The following is a 17,617-nucleotide window of genomic DNA, read 5'->3' as shown; positions in this document are numbered from 1 at the left end:
CACACACACACACACACGCACACACACACACACACACACACACACACACACACACACACACACACACACACACACACACACACACACACACACACACACACACACACCTTCTGTAAACGATATGTTTACCAAACAAATGGTTATAATTGGATGTGGAACACAATCAAGTCAGAAGGTAGATGTGAGCAGGAGGCAGAGCAGCACCGCCCCCTAGTGGTGGTCAGAGGCTCCCATCAGTACTGGTAATAGTACTAGTACGAACATATACATGATAGAATGTGGTAATAGTACATAGATAATAGAGTCTAGTACTAGTATGAACAAAGATAATAGAGTGTAGTACCAGTATTAAAATAGATAATAGAGTGTAGTACCGATATGAACCGAGATAATAGAGTAGTAGCAGTATGAACATATACAGTAGTAGAGTGTAATACTAGTACGAACATAGACATTAGAGTGTAGTACCAATACAAACAGAGATAATAGAGTGTAGTACCAGTACGAACATAGATAACAGAGTGTAGTACTAGTACGAACAGGGATAATAGGGTGTACAAACCAGTACGAACATGCACAAGTCATTCATTTACGAGAGTTTGGTGTCAAAACAAAGTTTGTGTACTTTATTCAAGGCTGATCTTAATCTCTGTTGACCAAGATCGACCGATCGGTGTCAACCAAGGTCAGGATTGCGAGGAAAGTACAGGCCATCATGAAAAATAAGAGATCCGACATTAGAAAGAAAGAAGTACTTTAATTGTATTTCTCCTCTACAGAAGTTTAAATGAAAATTGGTTTTACTCTTACCATCGTGTTTTTATCAAAAAGACAAAAAAAACAATGTAAAGGTTCTACTAGATATGAAGATGAGCAACTAAAACAGAGAATTAGCAGTCGTCCCAGCCTGGGGAGTTGAACTCCAGATACCCGTCGTTGTGTTGCCTCCTGCTTTGGGAAATCACTGTTAAAAAGAAAGTCAACGTGACCCAATATTAAAACTCCTTAACGGCTTCAGGTTTTCATTTCTTCTCTTCAACCTGAGATTTCTAAAATACGAGTGAAGTGAAGAATATAATTCGTACCAAATCCCAGCTGCGTTTCAATATATTTCAGATTTCACCAAAGCATCAGGAAACATCCTGGCCTGAGCAGCAACATTTTTCTTTTGGCTTTCTCTTCAGAGGACGTGAGAGTGTTTGACAACTAGACGACAGACCGCCGTCGAGACTCTTCTTAACTCAAACTGCTTTCCTGGGGAGAACATCACAGGATAATCTCAGGAGAATCTTAGGAGGTGGTTCCAGTCGAAGCTTCAGGGTAGACGGAGATCTGGGAGAAGGAGGCCTTCTGGCCTGACCTCCACTGAATCCCTCTCCTACGCTCCAGGCGTCCCTTTGGTCTGACGTGGACATACCTCCCATTGAGGTTGGCATCTCCGCAAGCGTTAAACCACCACCCACCTAGAGGAGGACAGATATGGTGTTCTAAATAATCCCATCGCAACAGGATTAACCAAGACCCCAAGAGTACAGCTGCTTTACCTGTGTCTTCGTAGGAACAGGTGGAGTTTGGGTGTTGGGTGTGATCCCTCTCCTTAGTGGAGAACATCATGCCTGTGTGGTTGCTCATAGGGTCTGGCAAATCTCCAGACACCCGTGTGAGATGAATGGTGTAGTTTGTCTCTGGACCGCTCAGGTAAAATCTGTATTCGTAGACCAGTCTGCCTTGCTTCCAGTCTTCCAGCTGGATGTGGAGGACGGAGTTGCCCCCAGCGGCTAACAGGTGGATCTTCCTGAGACCGAGCCAAAACTCCCCTGTGGGCGAAACGTCATGGAGAGCAGGTGTGATTTAAGAAGAACCTCACAGTCCAAGAAAAAGGAGTGTCTCTCACCTAGAAGATCGCCAAACCCGTTTTCATAAGTCTCCCAAGTTTGATCAAAATTCACCGAACCATCCTGTCGTCGCTGAACGACTGTTGCACCGCAATCTGTTGGAAACAGAAACAACAAACTCCAAATCTTTAGACTGGACATGAATGCCTTTACATCAAGTTGAAGACTAGTCAAGTCAACTTGACTTGTCGTTAGCACCTGTGCTCATGTCACAAAAGACCATGAAGGGCTGTGATCCAGTGGGTCTGACGGCGTAGACGCCACTGACTCGTTCACCTCGGTCGAACAGCTCGCCGCAATCTGACGGCAGATCTGTTGAACAAGGAAGTCAGCGTGGATCAAGATGAGCCGGACAGGACGTCAGGTTAACGTTTCCTCATGTTTGTCATCCACCTTACTCATCACGCTGGAGCCGGAGGTCGGATACGGGGGAAGCGTTGACGCCTCGCTGTTCAAGACCCAAGGAATCCTGTCGTTGGTCTGTTGGGTCAGGCTTCTGGCTGTAAGCTGAGGACATAATTTAACACGCTATAAGCAGACTGAATATATAATATATATAATCAATCCACTGGACTTTAAGACTGAAGACGTTTCACCTCTCATCCAAGAGGCTTCTTCAGTTCTATTGGAACTAGAACTGAACCACTAGAACTGAAGAAGCCTCTTGGATGAGAGGTGAAACGTCTTCAAGAAACCGTCTTATAGTCTCGTGGATTGACTTAAACGACTTTGGATAACCATGACCTGCATAATTGAGAATCTACACAGACATCTAGGCAACACAATGTCTGGAAATAGACCCACAACTTCTGCACAACAACAGGACCACTCCCATTTTAGTAGGGCGTGTCCAGACAAGGGAATGTATGATAATGATGGGATGGAGGGGGGGGGGGGGCGGGGACTCTCAAAAAAAAATAAAAAAATGTTTTCATAGTTGTAACACAATGATGACTAATACTCTATTTTAAATAACGACTGGCTCAGTAAACATTATTACAGACACTGACTTGAACCTTTATTCATGAAAAAAGTTAATTGTGAATAAATGAAGATTAGATGATGCTCTTATTTGTGTGTGTAGATGCTTTAGATGACATAGCAGACATGACTTGACCTGACATTTATTTTTAGAGTGCATTCACCTTCTCCAGACTCTTGATCTTCACCCTCTGGTGGTTGAGCTGGTCGCTCTGCTCCTTCACTGCCTTCAGCAGCTCAGAGATGTTCTGCTCCTGGGCTCGGATCATGTCCTGATGGAGACAATGGAAACATGGAGTTTCCATCTTTCCAACAAGAGGAAGCAGGTCCTTGGTAACGACGGCCGACTCACCCTGAGGCTGTTGATCTCCGCCGCCTGTTCGCCCGTCGCCAGGCCGTTGGACAGGCTGCTCAGCTTCTCCTCCAGGCCGTCCAGTTTGCTCTGCAGATGACTCTTCTCCTGCAGCATACTGTCCACCTTGGAGCTGACCTGGAAGGACAGCCCCTTGATCTCCTCACTGTTGGCCTTCAGCAATACCGCCGTCTTCTTCAGCTCCTCTTCTTCCTCTTTGATTTCGCTGGCGAGCTCCGACAGCTGGAGGAAGCCACTGTCGAAGCTGCTCAGCCTCTGGAAGATATCCTTTATCTGCCCCTTGGTCTTCTGCACGAAGTCTCGCAGGCTGTGGCCCAGCTGGAGGAGGCCGTTGGCCAGGAGACGCACGTCGTCCAGGCCGGCGAAGCCGGAGCGTGTTTCGGGCTCAGGGGTGGGCTGGTCCCGTTTGCCCCAGAGGGCAGGGATGCAGGCGACAACAAGGAGCAGGAAGGGGATTATCGTCCTCCTCATGTTGTGGCTGTGCTGCTGCCCCAGAGGTGTGTTGGTGGCGCCTCTACTGGGTCGGACTCGTTGGACGGGGGTCTGTGGCGTTATATAACATCTGGAATCAGTCAATCATTAACCAGTTCGTCCGATTGATAGTCTGATGCTGGTTCCTCCCACCGACGAGGATGTTGGAAATTGATCAATTCCTTCAGCATTATCATCATCAACAACAACAGGGTGCAATTTGTCCAAAAAACAAAGCTGAAAAATAATCAACAGGACTTTTTGAGGTTAATAGAATACCCTAATTAAATTCTGAATAGTTTAAAATGTATATTTAATACAAAGTTAAAATGAAAAAAACAATCTTTTAATTTTCTGGGCCAAAATGTGCAAGATGATGATGATAATGACGATGGTCTAATTTGGCTTCGGGACCATGGATAAGAGCCAATCAAATTTAGCCTAATGCTAATGCTAACAGTCTATAAAATGTAACATTAACGCTCCATAGATTCAGATTTCACATGTCATGTTAGCATGACTCAGTGAACAGTTTGCTCTGATCGCTCTGATGTCACTTCCTGTGGTCTTTCCTGTTAGTGTTTCGTCCTTCCTTTCTCCACATCTCTGTGAACTTCTGAGCGGGAAACAAACCCACAATGCATTTCTGTTCATGGAGACGTTCACCAACATGGAGACTGAAGACAATTCAGGTCAGGTTAAAGTTAGAGCAGCAAAGTAGACGATGGACTACCTGTAGGAACTAAATGATGTAGGAACCAATGTTGTCCGGGTCAGGTTTCTGCCTGGAAGCATTAACCTCTGAACTCTGAATGTGTTACTAGTTGATGTTAACTATTAGTGGATTAACTGTGAAACTTAATGAAATCAAACAGAGTCATCAAACATAAAGGGGCGTGTCTGACTTGATGATCAGGAAGTGACAGGAAGTGCCAACAGGTGAAATGGAGCCTCGTTCATTATTTCTAGTTCAGTTCCACAGACTTAAAGGCCACCTGACTCACATGTTTCCTCTCTGCACTGAATGTCATTCCATTCAGGCGTTTGCGAGGACGACTTGACATTTACTTCTGCAACACGACTCCTTCGGCCTTTGCTCGACGCACACGGTCCAAGAAACCAGACGCAGGTGGAAAGGGGGGGGGTTTGAAACATAACCCCTGCTTTCCTCTGTTAAATGTTAACTCACATGGGTGCAGGGGTCACACGGGCCCCCCATGTGTACACAGGAAACAGTCTGCGAGACCGACTACGGCGAGGGGCCCCGTGTTCTGGATGGGAGGATGCACGGCTGCAAACATGCCGACTTCAAAGAGTCAGGGTCATTTAGTACGGGGGCCACCAGGAGGGCAAGGGGGTGTTGTGTGACGGAGGTGGTGTACTGGTACGAGGATTGAAGGTGGATCGCTGAGGTCATCATGCCGTGCTGACGTCATGGACGCTCAAGCATACCACTTCCTGTCTTTGTTTGAGAAGACGGAGCTTCCTCCTCTGCCCAGGAAGAATGTCGTTCATGCAGGAATCAAATAAAATCAGATAAAATAGGTTGAAAACGGAAATAAAATGAGATAAAAACAACTAAAATAATGTGAAATAACATGTCAAATCAACACTCTAGATGGTGTCAAACACTAGTAGATGTAACTTGATAAAGTTCTTCACAATGGTTCTACAGTCCACCTACAAACATACCCCCTTGGGATAGCCTTTAATTTTAATTTAATTTAAAAAATTCTTTTAAAATTTAATCTTAATTTTTAAAATAAGTTGGAACCCATTTTCCTTCAATTTTAATTTTTAATTTAAATTTCAATTTAATTTTTTATATTTTTAATGTTTTTAAATGTAAAGAAAGAGTCTTATTTCCGACCAGGATCTGTTATCTGTTGTGAACATTAGTGCACAGACCAATGAGGTTTGACGGTTATATAACAGACGTTGTTTGGGGAAGAAGTCAGCTGGACTGAACCCACGTCAGATGCAGAACACTAAAACACATTAAACTCTAATATTTCCCAAAAAGTAACATCAAGCTTCCATAAAAACTCTGCAGCTCCAATAACATCCCATAATTTTTGCTGAAACGAGTTCCTGCCTCTTGGCAGTGTTTGACTTACCACCAGGAGGCAGCTTTCACAAACGGGTGGAAAGGGAACACCCTGCAGCCAAAACATACTTTTCATTTTCATAAGTTAATCCGTCGCAGCTCATATTTATACTAATATTTTCATTACATTACGTTTAGTTCATTTTTCCTAAAAGTGATGTTCTAAACCTGAGATGTAGATCTTTTTATTTTCAAACTGCCTTGAAGAATGTTCTTGTTTTTGGCCAGAACTTTTTTTTTCTTTATATGTGGTCAGTTTGTCAGCAGTCGTTCGCTCCAATAAAGACGTTTTTGTCTCTCTCTCTCCCTCCAGTCAAACCACAATCCCTCTCGGAGTCAGCTTTCTGCTTCGGTAATGGAAAAGGACCATTTCTCGCTAATTCTTACTAATTCCTTTTCCATACATGCAGAAGGCGGCGGTTGCAGTTTCGTCGGAGACTCTCCCGTCTCCTGGTGTCAAACCCTCCGTTGAAGCTGCCCAGTTTGTTCTACTTTTCAAGAGTCGGATGTTTCCAGTGACACACGGTTTCCCCACGCGATGGGAAACACATTTCAACAGGGAACGAACACAAAAACGACATGAAAAGGAAAAAAAATAATTTTGAGTGTGAACATTTTGTACTTCAGTCCTGTTCCTGCTTCCTCCAAACCAATGGCTGTCGTTCCCTACCTGTCCACTAGATGGCCTCAGTTCTTTTCCTTTTACCTCTTATTCTGTGCAGGGAGGTAAAATAACCAGAGAGTCATTGAAATACTTTAACAACTAGTAAAAAATAAGTTTCTTAGATAAATAATAAAATAAAAAAAAAAGCTTTTACTTCAGGGAATCAGTATTTATGTCCCAGGAGGGGAAGGCGTAGGGGTCAGGGTTGAAAGAGGATCTTTGAGGAATGACAGACATCCAATGAGACATTTAACCCCCCAGTAGGCGAGAAAGCCCCCACTCTCCCCCTGTGGTCCCCGCCGTTATTTATGACGCCACACAGGAAGTACTTTCACTCACTTCCCCACAGACGTTCCACATTTTCATGTTTTCATCAGGATCCCAGCTGGCTACCAGTCCCGACTCCCATTGGCTCCCGTCTGAAGAGGTGGGCGTGGCCCTGCGCGTCAGAGCCCCTCCCTTCACACAAAGCAGACCCAGCTTCTGTTATGGCAAGGCTCACACACATTGGTATTTCCCACACACACACACACACACACACACACACACACACACACACACACACACACACACACACACACACACACACACACACACACACACACACACACACACACACACACACACACACACACACACACACACACACCCGTCTCCTTGACAGCACCACCCTAACCTCTGAGGAGACACACCAGCAGCTGAGCTGACAGCAGAGCGGGGAGGAACGCCCGACACACACACACACACACACACACACACTCACACACACACACACACACTCCAACACCAGCCAGAAGAAGACCAGAAGCTGCTGGACACACACACACCTGGTAGGTTCCGCTTTAATACTCATCTCATCTCTCATTGGATGCTTCATCACACCTGATAAGCTTAATGTTCCTTGAAATTAACCTTGAAGGTTTTTGATTTGGGACCGCTTGAGGCTCTTTTAGATTTTGTGCTGAAACTACTTCCAGACACGTGATGGAAACTGGTCTGACTCGTAAGAAAATTTCCTATTTAAAGATCAAATGTCAAATTAAAGGAACGTTTTTATTTAGAGTATATTTACGTTTATTGGGCAGAAGCGCAGCAGCACAATAACACATGTCCACATGAACGCAGGTTCTATTTTAACCCCGCCGTGTCGACATAGCACAGTTTTTCTCCCCGGGTGAAGTCCCTGGCAGCTGGTTGGTCCTATGAGCTTTCGCTCCACATACCACACAATGAGGCTTTGGGATGCCACCACACAAATCCAACCCTGTTGTTGTTGTTGGACTTGGACCAGGATGGGTCCAAATAGTCCAAAGACAAAAACTGAGAAGGTGCACATCAGGGGATTTCTAGGAAAGTCTTCATAAATGTGAGTCTGACAGGAAAACAGAGGAGACAGACAGAGCGAGGAGGGAGAAGGGAACTAGACTCCAAACAGTTGGCTTTGGTTTCTGAATTAACTCTGCAGCAGAAGACATGGTGGAGAGATGTGCGCTGGAAAAATACTGCGGTTGTGAACGGCCAAGAAAGTCAATGAAAGGAATGCTTTTCTTTTCTTCCAGGAACAGAACATTGATGAGGGAACATGTAGGTAAACGTGTAGCACAGAAAAGTAGCAGCAGATACTTTAAAGAACACGTTTTTTAGGGTAGGGATCCACGCATTATGCCTAAAAACAGTGGGTGGCCGGAGTTGTGCAAGTTCATCCTGCAAGAGTCTCCCCCCAAAAACCCCAAAGAAAGACTCTGAATCTCTGTGAGAAGTGGTTTTTGAGCTAAATGCTAAGATAACAATGCTTTTATTTCAGTGGATTAGCATCCTTATGCTAATTAGCACAACACAGCAGATGCAAAGCTCCCTCCTCCTTCAGCGTGACACCCTTAAAGTTGTGCCTGGATTGGATGTGATGATTGGTTCATTGATTATGGTGCAACACCAACAAGTCAAGGGATCAAAGTTATGGATACGGCATCAACATTGGCCCCAAAGTTCCCTCCATCCATGACATTTCCAGCCGTTTCAATCGAACAGTAGAAGTCAACATCTTGGTGGCTCTACAGCCACCAAGACATCCAACAGATGTCAATGTCTGCACCGCAGTGATCGACCAACAAAACCAAAGCTGTTCCTCGGAGTCTAAAAATGTGCGCTGGCCCCATCCTGGTCTAAACCAAAGGTTAAGTGCTGCTGACATCCATTTGAATTTTAAATTATTCCTTCCTCCTTATCTCAGCCTCGGGCGTCGATCTTCTCTCCAGTGGGAGGTCGATCCTCTGGCCGTGTCGGGAGCTCATATTTGTGGCGTTGGTAAAGAATGTCGCGGTCGGAGATGTTGTGATTATGAGGTTCACGCTGATGCAGGAAGTTTAAGTTGTGTCAGTAGAGGCCGGAGGAGGAAGACGAGGAGGAAGAGCCGTCCTACGGTACCGTTGGTTCGGTTCTGTTTCAGGCAAAGCAAATATTTTTAAGTTTCATTTCTGGACCTTCCTGTGAGCTGCATGCGCAATTAAAACCTGCACCGCAGAAATGTGGATGGAGCTCAGCAGCGTCTCCTCAGAATTGCCCGAACCCTAACCCCAACCCTTCTATATTGTTTTCTCTGCGGTGGAGAAAGTATCATGTAAGGCTGTATTTAAGCATAATAAGCCTGTGGGCTGCAGCAGTGTGGATTTCACATCATTGTCTGTCAGGAAGGCAATAAATGGTCTAAAAGTGGACATTCCTCTGCCTGAATGTTTTTGAAATTTTCATATTTCCCAAAGGAATGGTTTGAAATTTTTGGGTGAAACAAGAAGAATCCATTTCTTGCCAAGAGAAAGAGAGTAAAAAATTCTGGTGAAGGTTAGCTTAGCTTAGCATAAAGACTGGAAACGGAGGTCCTTCTCGTCAACGGAACCTCTGAACTTCTCTTGTTTCCTTAATGTTCGTTAATCCCCTGAAAACCAGCAGCGAGACCAACGATCCGTCTGGGGCAACTGGGGCAACAGGTGCTTGGCCGTCCTGATCTGTGGTTAGTAAGCTAATACCAAAGCCAGACTAAAGTGATTTATACCCCCGTCCTACTGGGTCGTCTGGCTGCCTGGAGGTCGCTGGACTCGCCCATCATCTGTTAGATGATGAAATAAAGACACGTGTCCGGGTTTCCTCTTCTGACATGTGCTTCAGCGCCACATGTATGTGCTATATTTAGATCGGTCCGATGGAACACTGAAAGGTTTCTCTGTACATCATAAAACGGCACTAAATGGACAACGTGATACCCCATTAGCTCCAATGCTAAACATGTGTTCGGTTCTGTCAGGCCAACACAAAGGACTCTAAAAATGGTCATGCCTGGGGCCGGATCAAGAGGTTTTAGTGCTCTTGATCATGAGATGTTCCAGCTTGATTGAACATCTCATAATAAAGAGAGTTTATGTTTTATATCAAAATCAGTGCAAAGAAAAGGAAATGTGTCCGGAGTGAGAATGTCTGGACAGGAGCACCAACGTCTGGCTTCAGTGGAATCAGAGTTGATAAAATATTTCATCTCAGCTGTTTTTATAGCACGTTATAAGCCAAAGTTATTGTTCTGGACTTTAGGCATTTGAAACCTTTGATTTATTTTAATAGAAAAACATAGATCAGTACAATAACCTATCAATCACAGTTGAACCAAGAATAGAAGGAATCCACAGCTCAAGAATCTCTGGCACAAGAAGTGGTTGGAAGATCAACAGTCAAACGTTTTATCTGGGTTTTTATTATTTCATATTTTATCTGTTATTGCTTTATTCCAGTATTTTTGCTCATTCCTCTCTCAGTATGTGCTCAGAATACCAGGTTGCATCGCTGTTACCAGGGTATAAAGAGCTGCAGGTGTGTGTGTGTGTGTGTGGGTGTGTGTGGGTGACCTTTGCATCCTCAGCCAATCTCCGGCACTCTGGCCCCTCCCTGCAGGGCTGTTTGCGTGTTTTTATTTGTTCTTTAGAGCCAAATATAACTCATAATGAATTTTTTACCCCTTTGCTGTCACTCGCCCCCCTCCCTCGCTGTCCATCTCCCTCGACCACCATTCTATTCCTTTCTCCTTGCTGATAACACACCTGCCCAGTCGGTTTGCATGAATCACAAAGAAACAGCGGGGCTTTCAGTTTGTTAGTAATAGATATATTAAGTCAGATTTAGTTAATTTACAAGGTTTTTTTTGCACGATTCTCACATGCAATAGAGTTATCAAGTTAAACTCCGTCCATCCAGGAAGTAGAAACCTACATGTGCTTAATTGTGTTTTCAATGTCAGTTTTTTACTTTTGAAAAGTCAAAGCTGTGATTTTATCGCTGATTGTGTGTAAATTCTGTGAGTAAACGTTATGGGGGGGTTGATCTGTTTACTGCATAGCTGACATGTTGGAGGCTGCTGCTGGGTGGCTGTGGTGCCCCAACAAGAGCTGCCAGAAAGATTGGTGGTTTGGGAGAGGGAAGGGGTGAGGGTGTCGACCCATGAAGACAAAACTCCGTCACATCTTGTGGTTCAAGCAGAGACCAAAAGCTGAATCAGAGGGGACTGTGAGAGAAAACCAGGGAGGGGGGAGGACAATAATGGTCGTCTATGTTTGTGTCTCAAGGAGTGTGTTTGCTCCACCAGGCAGAGCGGCTGGACCAAACAGTCTCCAGCTATTTTCATCTCTGGTCCTGGACGGCAAGGCTGTAATCAAGCGAGCATCAGGCCTGTTGCATAGTAGCAGCATGATGCATGGAAGAAATGAGGGAGTGTGACAGAAGCCAAGAAGACGGGAAGGAAGGAAGGGAAGGAAGCAAGGAAGGACGAACAGAGACAGAACTCAAATGAAATTAAACGTTTGCGTTTTGTGCTCTGCTCTGGATCTGAAAGCGCACTAAGCTTTACTGTCTAGACTGATTCTCGTCTGGTTAGAAAATTAAGACTGCCTCTTAGCAAAAATAACACAGCTAAACCTCAAGTTGACGTCGGTGCTGAATTTCTGCTGTTTCTCCTTCAGTAATCATGAGCAGTACAACAATAACCACTCCAGTCGCTGCTGAATAAACGCTAATGAGTTTCTCGTGTGTCGGCGGCTCCGAGTTGATTTGATTTTACTTGTTTTGACAGACAGCGAAGGTCTGGACAAGTCATGTGACGGCAAACTGTTGGGAGGACTGAAGACAAGAAAATGACGGAAGCACACAACGGTACTGTAACGTCGGAAGAATCCGAATCAGATATGTGCAATCGATCCTAAACGACTTCTTTAATGTTCACAGGAAATATCCTCCCTCATAAAATGACGGAGTACGGCGTTAAAGGGAAGCCCCCGTACTCGGTGGAAACCCCCTACGGCTTTCGACTCGACCTGGACTTCCTGAAGTATGTCGATGACATCGAGAAAGGCAACACCATCAAAAGAGTCCCCATCCATCGCCGAAGCAAGGGGACCCGATCAAGCACTCTGCCCAGACACCTCAACCCGTCCGGGTTTGGCTACCGTCCAAGCCCCTGGGGGTCCACTGGAGCTCTGGGGCCCCGGTCCCGACTGTCAGACACCCATCCCCATGGATACGCTTCCCGGATTAATGATCACAGGTCTCCACTTTCTCCTACGGCGCTCACGGATATGGAAGCCAGAATCAAGGAGTTTGATGAGCAACCTCTGGGGGAGCACATCCGACCCCACCTCCTCCGGGCCTCCAGCCTGCCCCTCACGGTTCTGCTGAGACAGGGATCGGAATCCACCGACGACCCCGGCAGCCTTCGGAGCTCCAGGGATCACCTTGGGGGTAGGAACATCTCTTGCGAGGACGTCTTCTACTCCTCTCATAGCCCTCAGACCCAAGACTGTTCAGAGCTGTTCAGGCGCCTGAGAGAAGCCGTCGAACGTGTGTCCGAGCTGGAGGCGGAGGTAAAGGTCATCCCAGAACTCCGGGCGCAAATCTGTTCGCTGCAGGAAGAACGGGAGCAGATCCGTCTGGGCCTGAATCCACACATCCCGCCCCCTTCGAGGAATGGAACTGCAGATACCCGCACCTCGTGGCACTATGGAGCGGCGGACAACAAGAGGCCCCGTCATGAGAGCCACATCATGTTTCCGAGGAAACACAACTTCAGTCGCGAGGACTCTAATCCGTCGCACGAGTGGAGAACCAGCACGGACCTGGACGAGCTGCTGACGGTGACCTCCCTGCAGGCGAAGGTGGCGGCGCTGGAGCAGAAGCTCCACGACACCGGCCTGGAGCTCCAGAGGACCTCGGGGCATCTGAGGGAGCAACAAGAGGAGAGCAGGAAGAAGGACAGGAAGATTGAGAACCTCATCAGTAATCCTGGTGTGTGGGTTTGTGCGGAAAGAGTCATGGTAGACCAGGATGGAGATGTGGCGGTGGTGAGATCTCTGGAACCACACGGCGGATCGTCTACAGGTCCAGATATGACAGGAAGGACTGTTATCACCACAAACGGACAAGGAGGTCCACAAGACGCCCTCGTTGGCTGTCCACTGGTGTCTGTGGGACCTGGGGAAGCTTCGGATGACGGCGTGGACACCCAGGAGGTCGTCCACCACATCCACAAGATCAAGACTCTCCTGGATCAGCAGTGGGAATGTTTGTGCGAGGGGCATCGATCAGGAGAGGAGGGGAAACATCCAGACCCCAAAGTCAACGCTCTGCAACAGGAAATGATGTCACTCGTCGACATCCTGACTTCCTGCTACACCCAGCACACCAACAGGGAAGGAGAACCGACTCAGCACGGAGGTGCCGTTCAGTTTGTTACTCTAAATTTATTGATGTGTGTTCCATTGGGAAAGTTCAATGCTTCTGTTCAGTTACCCTCTGATATGTTTTTTCCATTTGTCTTCGATGTAGAATCTAAATCCATCACCGGGACGGACAGATGCAGGAGGGGGGCAGATGGCCTGCAAACTGGGGGCGTTAATGATGGGTTGGTAGACGATAGTCTGACTTGTCTGATAGTCTGTTTAAACCAACACACTGTTTAAGATTTTGTTCTAGTTTGGTCTGAGAAAAGCACCATAATTTGGCCCAAAAAAATGAAAGCCCCGCCCTCTAAAGCCGTCATTTAGAGGAGAAAAGTGACGACTCAGCTGTTTTAAGACGACTGCATTCTCTACAACATATTCTCCATTCATTGCAAAGCGGAGCAGTGTTGACTGAGTCGCTGACATTAACCAGGAATTGGGTTTCAAGTCATTTTAATTCCCTTTTTGTTTTTGCCATAATTCCTTGAAGTGAAGGCCAGCATGAGGAGGATGAGGGCAGCAGCATCGACCCCGGGGGGGTGGATGAAGCCCCAGAGGCGAGGCGAGACAGCTCAGACAGACGGATGGTATCTGGAGGATCTGGGAGGACAGATGGAGGTGCTGAGGAGGAAACCGGCAGGATGAAACCACAGCCCCCAGGAGAACAGATGGAGGCCAGCCCGGGCCCTGAAAGCACCCCCACCGGGGGCAGGTGAGAGGACCGGAACGGATGCATCGTCGGTTCATCTGTGATGCTTCCTGTTGGAACGGCGCCGGCGTTTTCATGTCATTATCTGACCGAAGGCTCCGTGTGCTCCTTCCTCCAGGGAGGAGGTGAGTTTGGATTTTACAGCCGCCTGTCAGTTCCTCAATGACCACATGGACAACGTGGACAACCCCAATGATGACATGGTGAGCAGCTGGGAGGGGCAGAACATGGTGGTGGCGGGGGGTACCACTCTAATGATGGGATAGGCTAAAGCCAGCAGTCTGGCATCATAACCATCTCAGTGGCGTGCTATTACTCTCACGCCCAGCAGGAGGAGCTACAAATTAATGATGAAAACAATACAGGAGTATTATTTGATTTTAAAGGTGTGAGTTTTTATATCAAAAGTGGATAATAAAAGCTCTAACGAATGGGTTGCACAGTGACATTGAAGACAACTCCGTGGTTTCTCATTTAGCACCTTTCAGCTCCTTGTTTTGGTTTTACGAAACCTTTTTTGACCTTTTTTTTTTACAGCTTTTTTTTTTTATTTTGGAAAAAAGCCCAAATAAACTAAATCAGATCAGCACCAAAACAATTTCACAGCCAGGTAATTCCACCTATGCTCATCAGGTGGTCAGAAACACTTCCTCAGAGATGCTCCTACTTCCCGTCTGTCAGACACGGATGCAGGAAACGACTTCCGATCACAATCGTCACCAGAAGTGATCAATCGTGTCCTTCTGTTTGTCCGGTTCCCCAGAGGAAGGCCCTGGTCGTGTTGTTCAAGCACTGGTTCCGCGTGGCGGCGGAGGAGTCCTCGGTGGCCATCGAGTTCGCCGTCTACCTGAGGGAGGTGAAGACGACCACGCCCTCCCTGCTGGCGTTCCTGGTGAACATGGCCGACGGCAACGGCAACACGGTGCTCCATTACAGCGTGTCCCACTGCAACTACAGCATCGTCAGCCTGCTGCTGGACACCGGTGACATCACGGCGCCGCCCAAGCCCCCGATTGGATGAAACGCCGACGTGCATACATCTTCATTCTGCTTCTGTGTTCCAGGCGTGAGCGACGTGAACCTCCAGAACAACGCCGGCTACACGGTGGTGATGCTGGCCTCGCTGACGGTGCCCGACGGCCCGGGGGGGATGGAGGTGGTGCGCAGGCTGATGGAGATGGGGAACATCCACATCCGCTCCAATCAGGTGGGATAAACAATGCAGGGGGGCGGGGTTTCTGGTGATGAGAGGATCGGTCTCCATGGAGGATGTTCTCAAGTAGTCAATGGAGCACGGGTCTCCAAACTTACATCACTTGTCCCTCCTCTGATGGGGGGCCAGGGTCATTTTGTAACAGAAAAACTGTGACGATCACAGGGATGCCTAAATATAAACATTTATTGTCTTCCAGAACCAAATCTTATTAATAATCATTTCTGCGATCTTAACAGAAAAAAGTCATGAAATCAATAACAACACTATTAGTGAAATAAATAACATCATTTATGAAATAAGATAATAACTAGGGTGTTTTTCTGGGATTGTTCAGGGGGCCGTGCCAAATGTGGAAGAGGGCCGCATCCGGCCCACGGGCCGTAGTTTGGGGACCACTGCAATAGGACATGATTTCCTGCTGCTGTGGATGAAAATCAGGACCCGGCTTGTGAAAACATTTTCAGAAATTCCTCCGAGACTCTTGGAGAAAATAACCTGATGTAATTAAGATTTTAGGAAATTAGGCTGACAGAGCTTTAAAGAGCTTTTAGTGGGCATGGCGGCCCACATTAGGGATTATCGAGGGTGTCTCGTCTCCGATTTGATGCCACAAACTCTGGTTTAAAGGCGCGGCGTGGAGATAAAGGTAACTTCCTTTCTCCGCAGACGGGCCAGACGGCGCTGCACCTGGCGGTGAGGCACGGGCGCGTCGTGATGGTCCGGCTGCTGCTGAGCCACGGCGCCGACGCCAACATCCAAGACAACCAGGGGACCACGGCCCTGATGTTCGCCTCGGAGAGGGGGCACACACACATCGCCAGGCTGCTGCTGGAGAGGAGCCAGTGTGACCTGAGCCTGACCGACAAGGTGACAGGAACACACACACACACACACACACACACACACACAAATGCTGTCGATTGTTGGGTTCTAGCATCGGCCCCAAATGGAAAAGGTAAAAAAAACCTGCTTCAGCTTCAAACAAAGCAGGAAACAGGCCAAACAGGAAGCTGATATTGGTGAAAAGCATCGTCTAATTCAATTTTTGAACGCTTATTTAATTAAATCTGAACATTTCTACTGAAAAATCCCATTCAAGAAGTGCTGATTTTTGACATCCGCGGTATAAAAGCAGCTTAGCTGCATTGAAGCAGCGGCGTGTTGACTGACACGGCGAGGACGACGTGGGCGGATGAATGGAGGATTTATCAGAGCGACATGAACACATCGGGCTGAGATTAGTTAATCTGGACTTGATCTGCCTGTCTGGAGCCGGCGGGGGCAGAAAAAAGGGAAGCCGAACGCCTCTTTTACTCCGTTCTGCTTTTATCATGACGTTTAAGAGAAGAAGAGCCGGCCTGTTTCCTGTTGACACAAAAACCAGTTTGACTAATGAATTCAGTCTGGATTAAATGTCCAAGCGTCTCTATTAAGGGATGAAAACACAACTGTCTGAGGATGCATTCAAGCACAATCTGTTAAACCATGTGTGTTTTAAATGGGGTTGGGTGTGAGGTTTGTGTTCTGATCCTATACTCTGTTTGCCCCCCCCCACCACCACCCATCCCAGCGTGGTCGGACTGCCCTCTCCATCGCCATGCAAGGCTCCCACACGGATACGGTCGCTCTCCTGCAGGCCCACGCTAAAGCCAGAGCCTCGTAGAGCTGCAGAGATGGAGAACCTCCACAGGCTTTTATTTTGTAGGAGCTGCTTTAAAATCTATATTAATGTCGGCTCTGGTTTTAAATCGTTTGTGTTCTTCTAAAGCTGGTTAAAGCACATTTAAATAACAGCTTGGCTTTGCAAATTATGAAATGGAAAATATATTTATTATGTTTATTTTGAAATGTCGACCGTCAATTAAAGATTTTGTGTTTTTAGGGGAAAACTAAATTTTTATTTGTATTTCTGCAGCGGCCGAGCACTTTTAACATAAAATGTGTATTTCTCCCATGATGCATTGCTCAACAGATGGATTTGTGAAGCGAATAAAGCAAGTTGTTGATTTCATTAAATAGTCGCCCCCAAAAAGGATGTACTTTTAATAAAATGAGAGAAAATATCTAATATAATTGTCAGAGCTATTCTGTAGTTTCACCAGCAGATGGCGCAACTTCTCTATTTTACCACCAGCCTATGGAAAGAACATGACAGTCCTAAAGTGAGCATGTATGTGGGATTAGAGCTGAGTGAGAGAGGATGGATGGAGAAATGATCCAGACCTCAAATACATCTGAAGGAAAAGAGGAGCTGGAGTGTTCTCCATCAACACACACACACACACACACACACACACACACACACACACACACACACACCATCCCCCACCCGCCAAAAGGCCTTCACGCTGCGGCGAATAAAGACGTTCACGTTGGACGGTAAAGAACATCTGTACCGCCGCTGGAACAACACGAGACGCCTCACACACACCGTCCTGATGAAGAGCAGGGA

The 17,617-nt window shown here is 46.7% G+C and overlaps 2 protein-coding genes across 3 annotated transcripts; one reads left to right on the top strand and one right to left on the bottom strand.

Annotated features, from left to right (window-relative positions):
- Window positions 1–605: 605 nt before the first annotated feature.
- LOC137612478 (angiopoietin-related protein 3-like) lies at window positions 606–3,840 on the bottom strand. The gene is made up of 7 exons (XM_068341018.1): window positions 3,229–3,840; window positions 3,041–3,148; window positions 2,294–2,402; window positions 2,094–2,207; window positions 1,895–1,990; window positions 1,545–1,817; window positions 606–1,463 (listed from the first exon to the last, which is right to left on the bottom strand). Exons 1-7 carry the CDS (start codon window positions 3,718–3,720, stop codon window positions 1,291–1,293), a joined length of 1,365 nt encoding a protein of 454 aa, XP_068197119.1. The 5' UTR covers window positions 3,721–3,840; the 3' UTR covers window positions 606–1,290.
- A 3,312-nt stretch (window positions 3,841–7,152) lies between these two features.
- Window positions 7,153–17,244, top strand: LOC137612759 (KN motif and ankyrin repeat domain-containing protein 4-like). Of its 2 annotated transcripts, none has more exons than XM_068341455.1 (10): window positions 7,153–7,321; window positions 11,599–11,678; window positions 11,751–13,235; window positions 13,347–13,422; window positions 13,731–13,952; window positions 14,068–14,152; window positions 14,713–14,932; window positions 15,014–15,156; window positions 15,832–16,032; window positions 16,736–17,244. In XM_068341455.1, exons 2-10 carry the CDS (start codon window positions 11,660–11,662, stop codon window positions 16,826–16,828), a joined length of 2,544 nt encoding a protein of 847 aa, XP_068197556.1. In that variant the 5' UTR covers window positions 7,153–7,321; window positions 11,599–11,659; the 3' UTR covers window positions 16,829–17,244. The 2 variants fall into 2 exon arrangements, with proteins under 2 accessions (XP_068197556.1, XP_068197557.1); XM_068341456.1 differs by lacking the exon at window positions 7,153–7,321 and adding an exon at window positions 7,470–7,494.
- The last annotated feature ends 373 nt before the right edge of the window (window positions 17,245–17,617 follow it).

This window comes from Antennarius striatus, chromosome 18 (genome assembly GCF_040054535.1).
Source record: "Antennarius striatus isolate MH-2024 chromosome 18, ASM4005453v1, whole genome shotgun sequence".
NCBI classification, from domain to species: domain Eukaryota; kingdom Metazoa; phylum Chordata; class Actinopteri; order Lophiiformes; family Antennariidae; genus Antennarius; species Antennarius striatus.
The sequence above is the reverse complement of the archived record's forward strand: the minus strand, read 5'-3'. Positions and strand labels throughout refer to the sequence as shown.

What these genes read in the sequence shown, in the direction of transcription:
- LOC137612478 (XM_068341018.1), bottom strand. Translation starts at nt 3,720, where the DNA reads ATGAGGAGGACGATAATCCCCTTCCTGCTCCTTGTTGTCGCCTGCATC. An exon ending in AGATCAAGAGTCTGGAGAAG is followed by an intron (nt 2,403 to 3,040) that starts GTGAATGCACTC and finishes TTATGTCCTCAG; the next exon opens with CTTACAGCCAGAAGCCTGAC. An exon ending in CTTTTGTGACATGAGCACAG is followed by an intron (nt 1,991 to 2,093) that starts GTGCTAACGACA and finishes TGTTTCCAACAG; the next exon opens with ATTGCGGTGCAACAGTCGTT.
- LOC137612759 (XM_068341455.1), top strand. An exon ending in CAGCCTGCTGCTGGACACCG is followed by an intron (nt 14,933 to 15,013) that starts GTGACATCACGG and finishes TCTGTGTTCCAG; the next exon opens with GCGTGAGCGACGTGAACCTC. An exon ending in TCCACATCCGCTCCAATCAG is followed by an intron (nt 15,157 to 15,831) that starts GTGGGATAAACA and finishes CTTTCTCCGCAG; the next exon opens with ACGGGCCAGACGGCGCTGCA.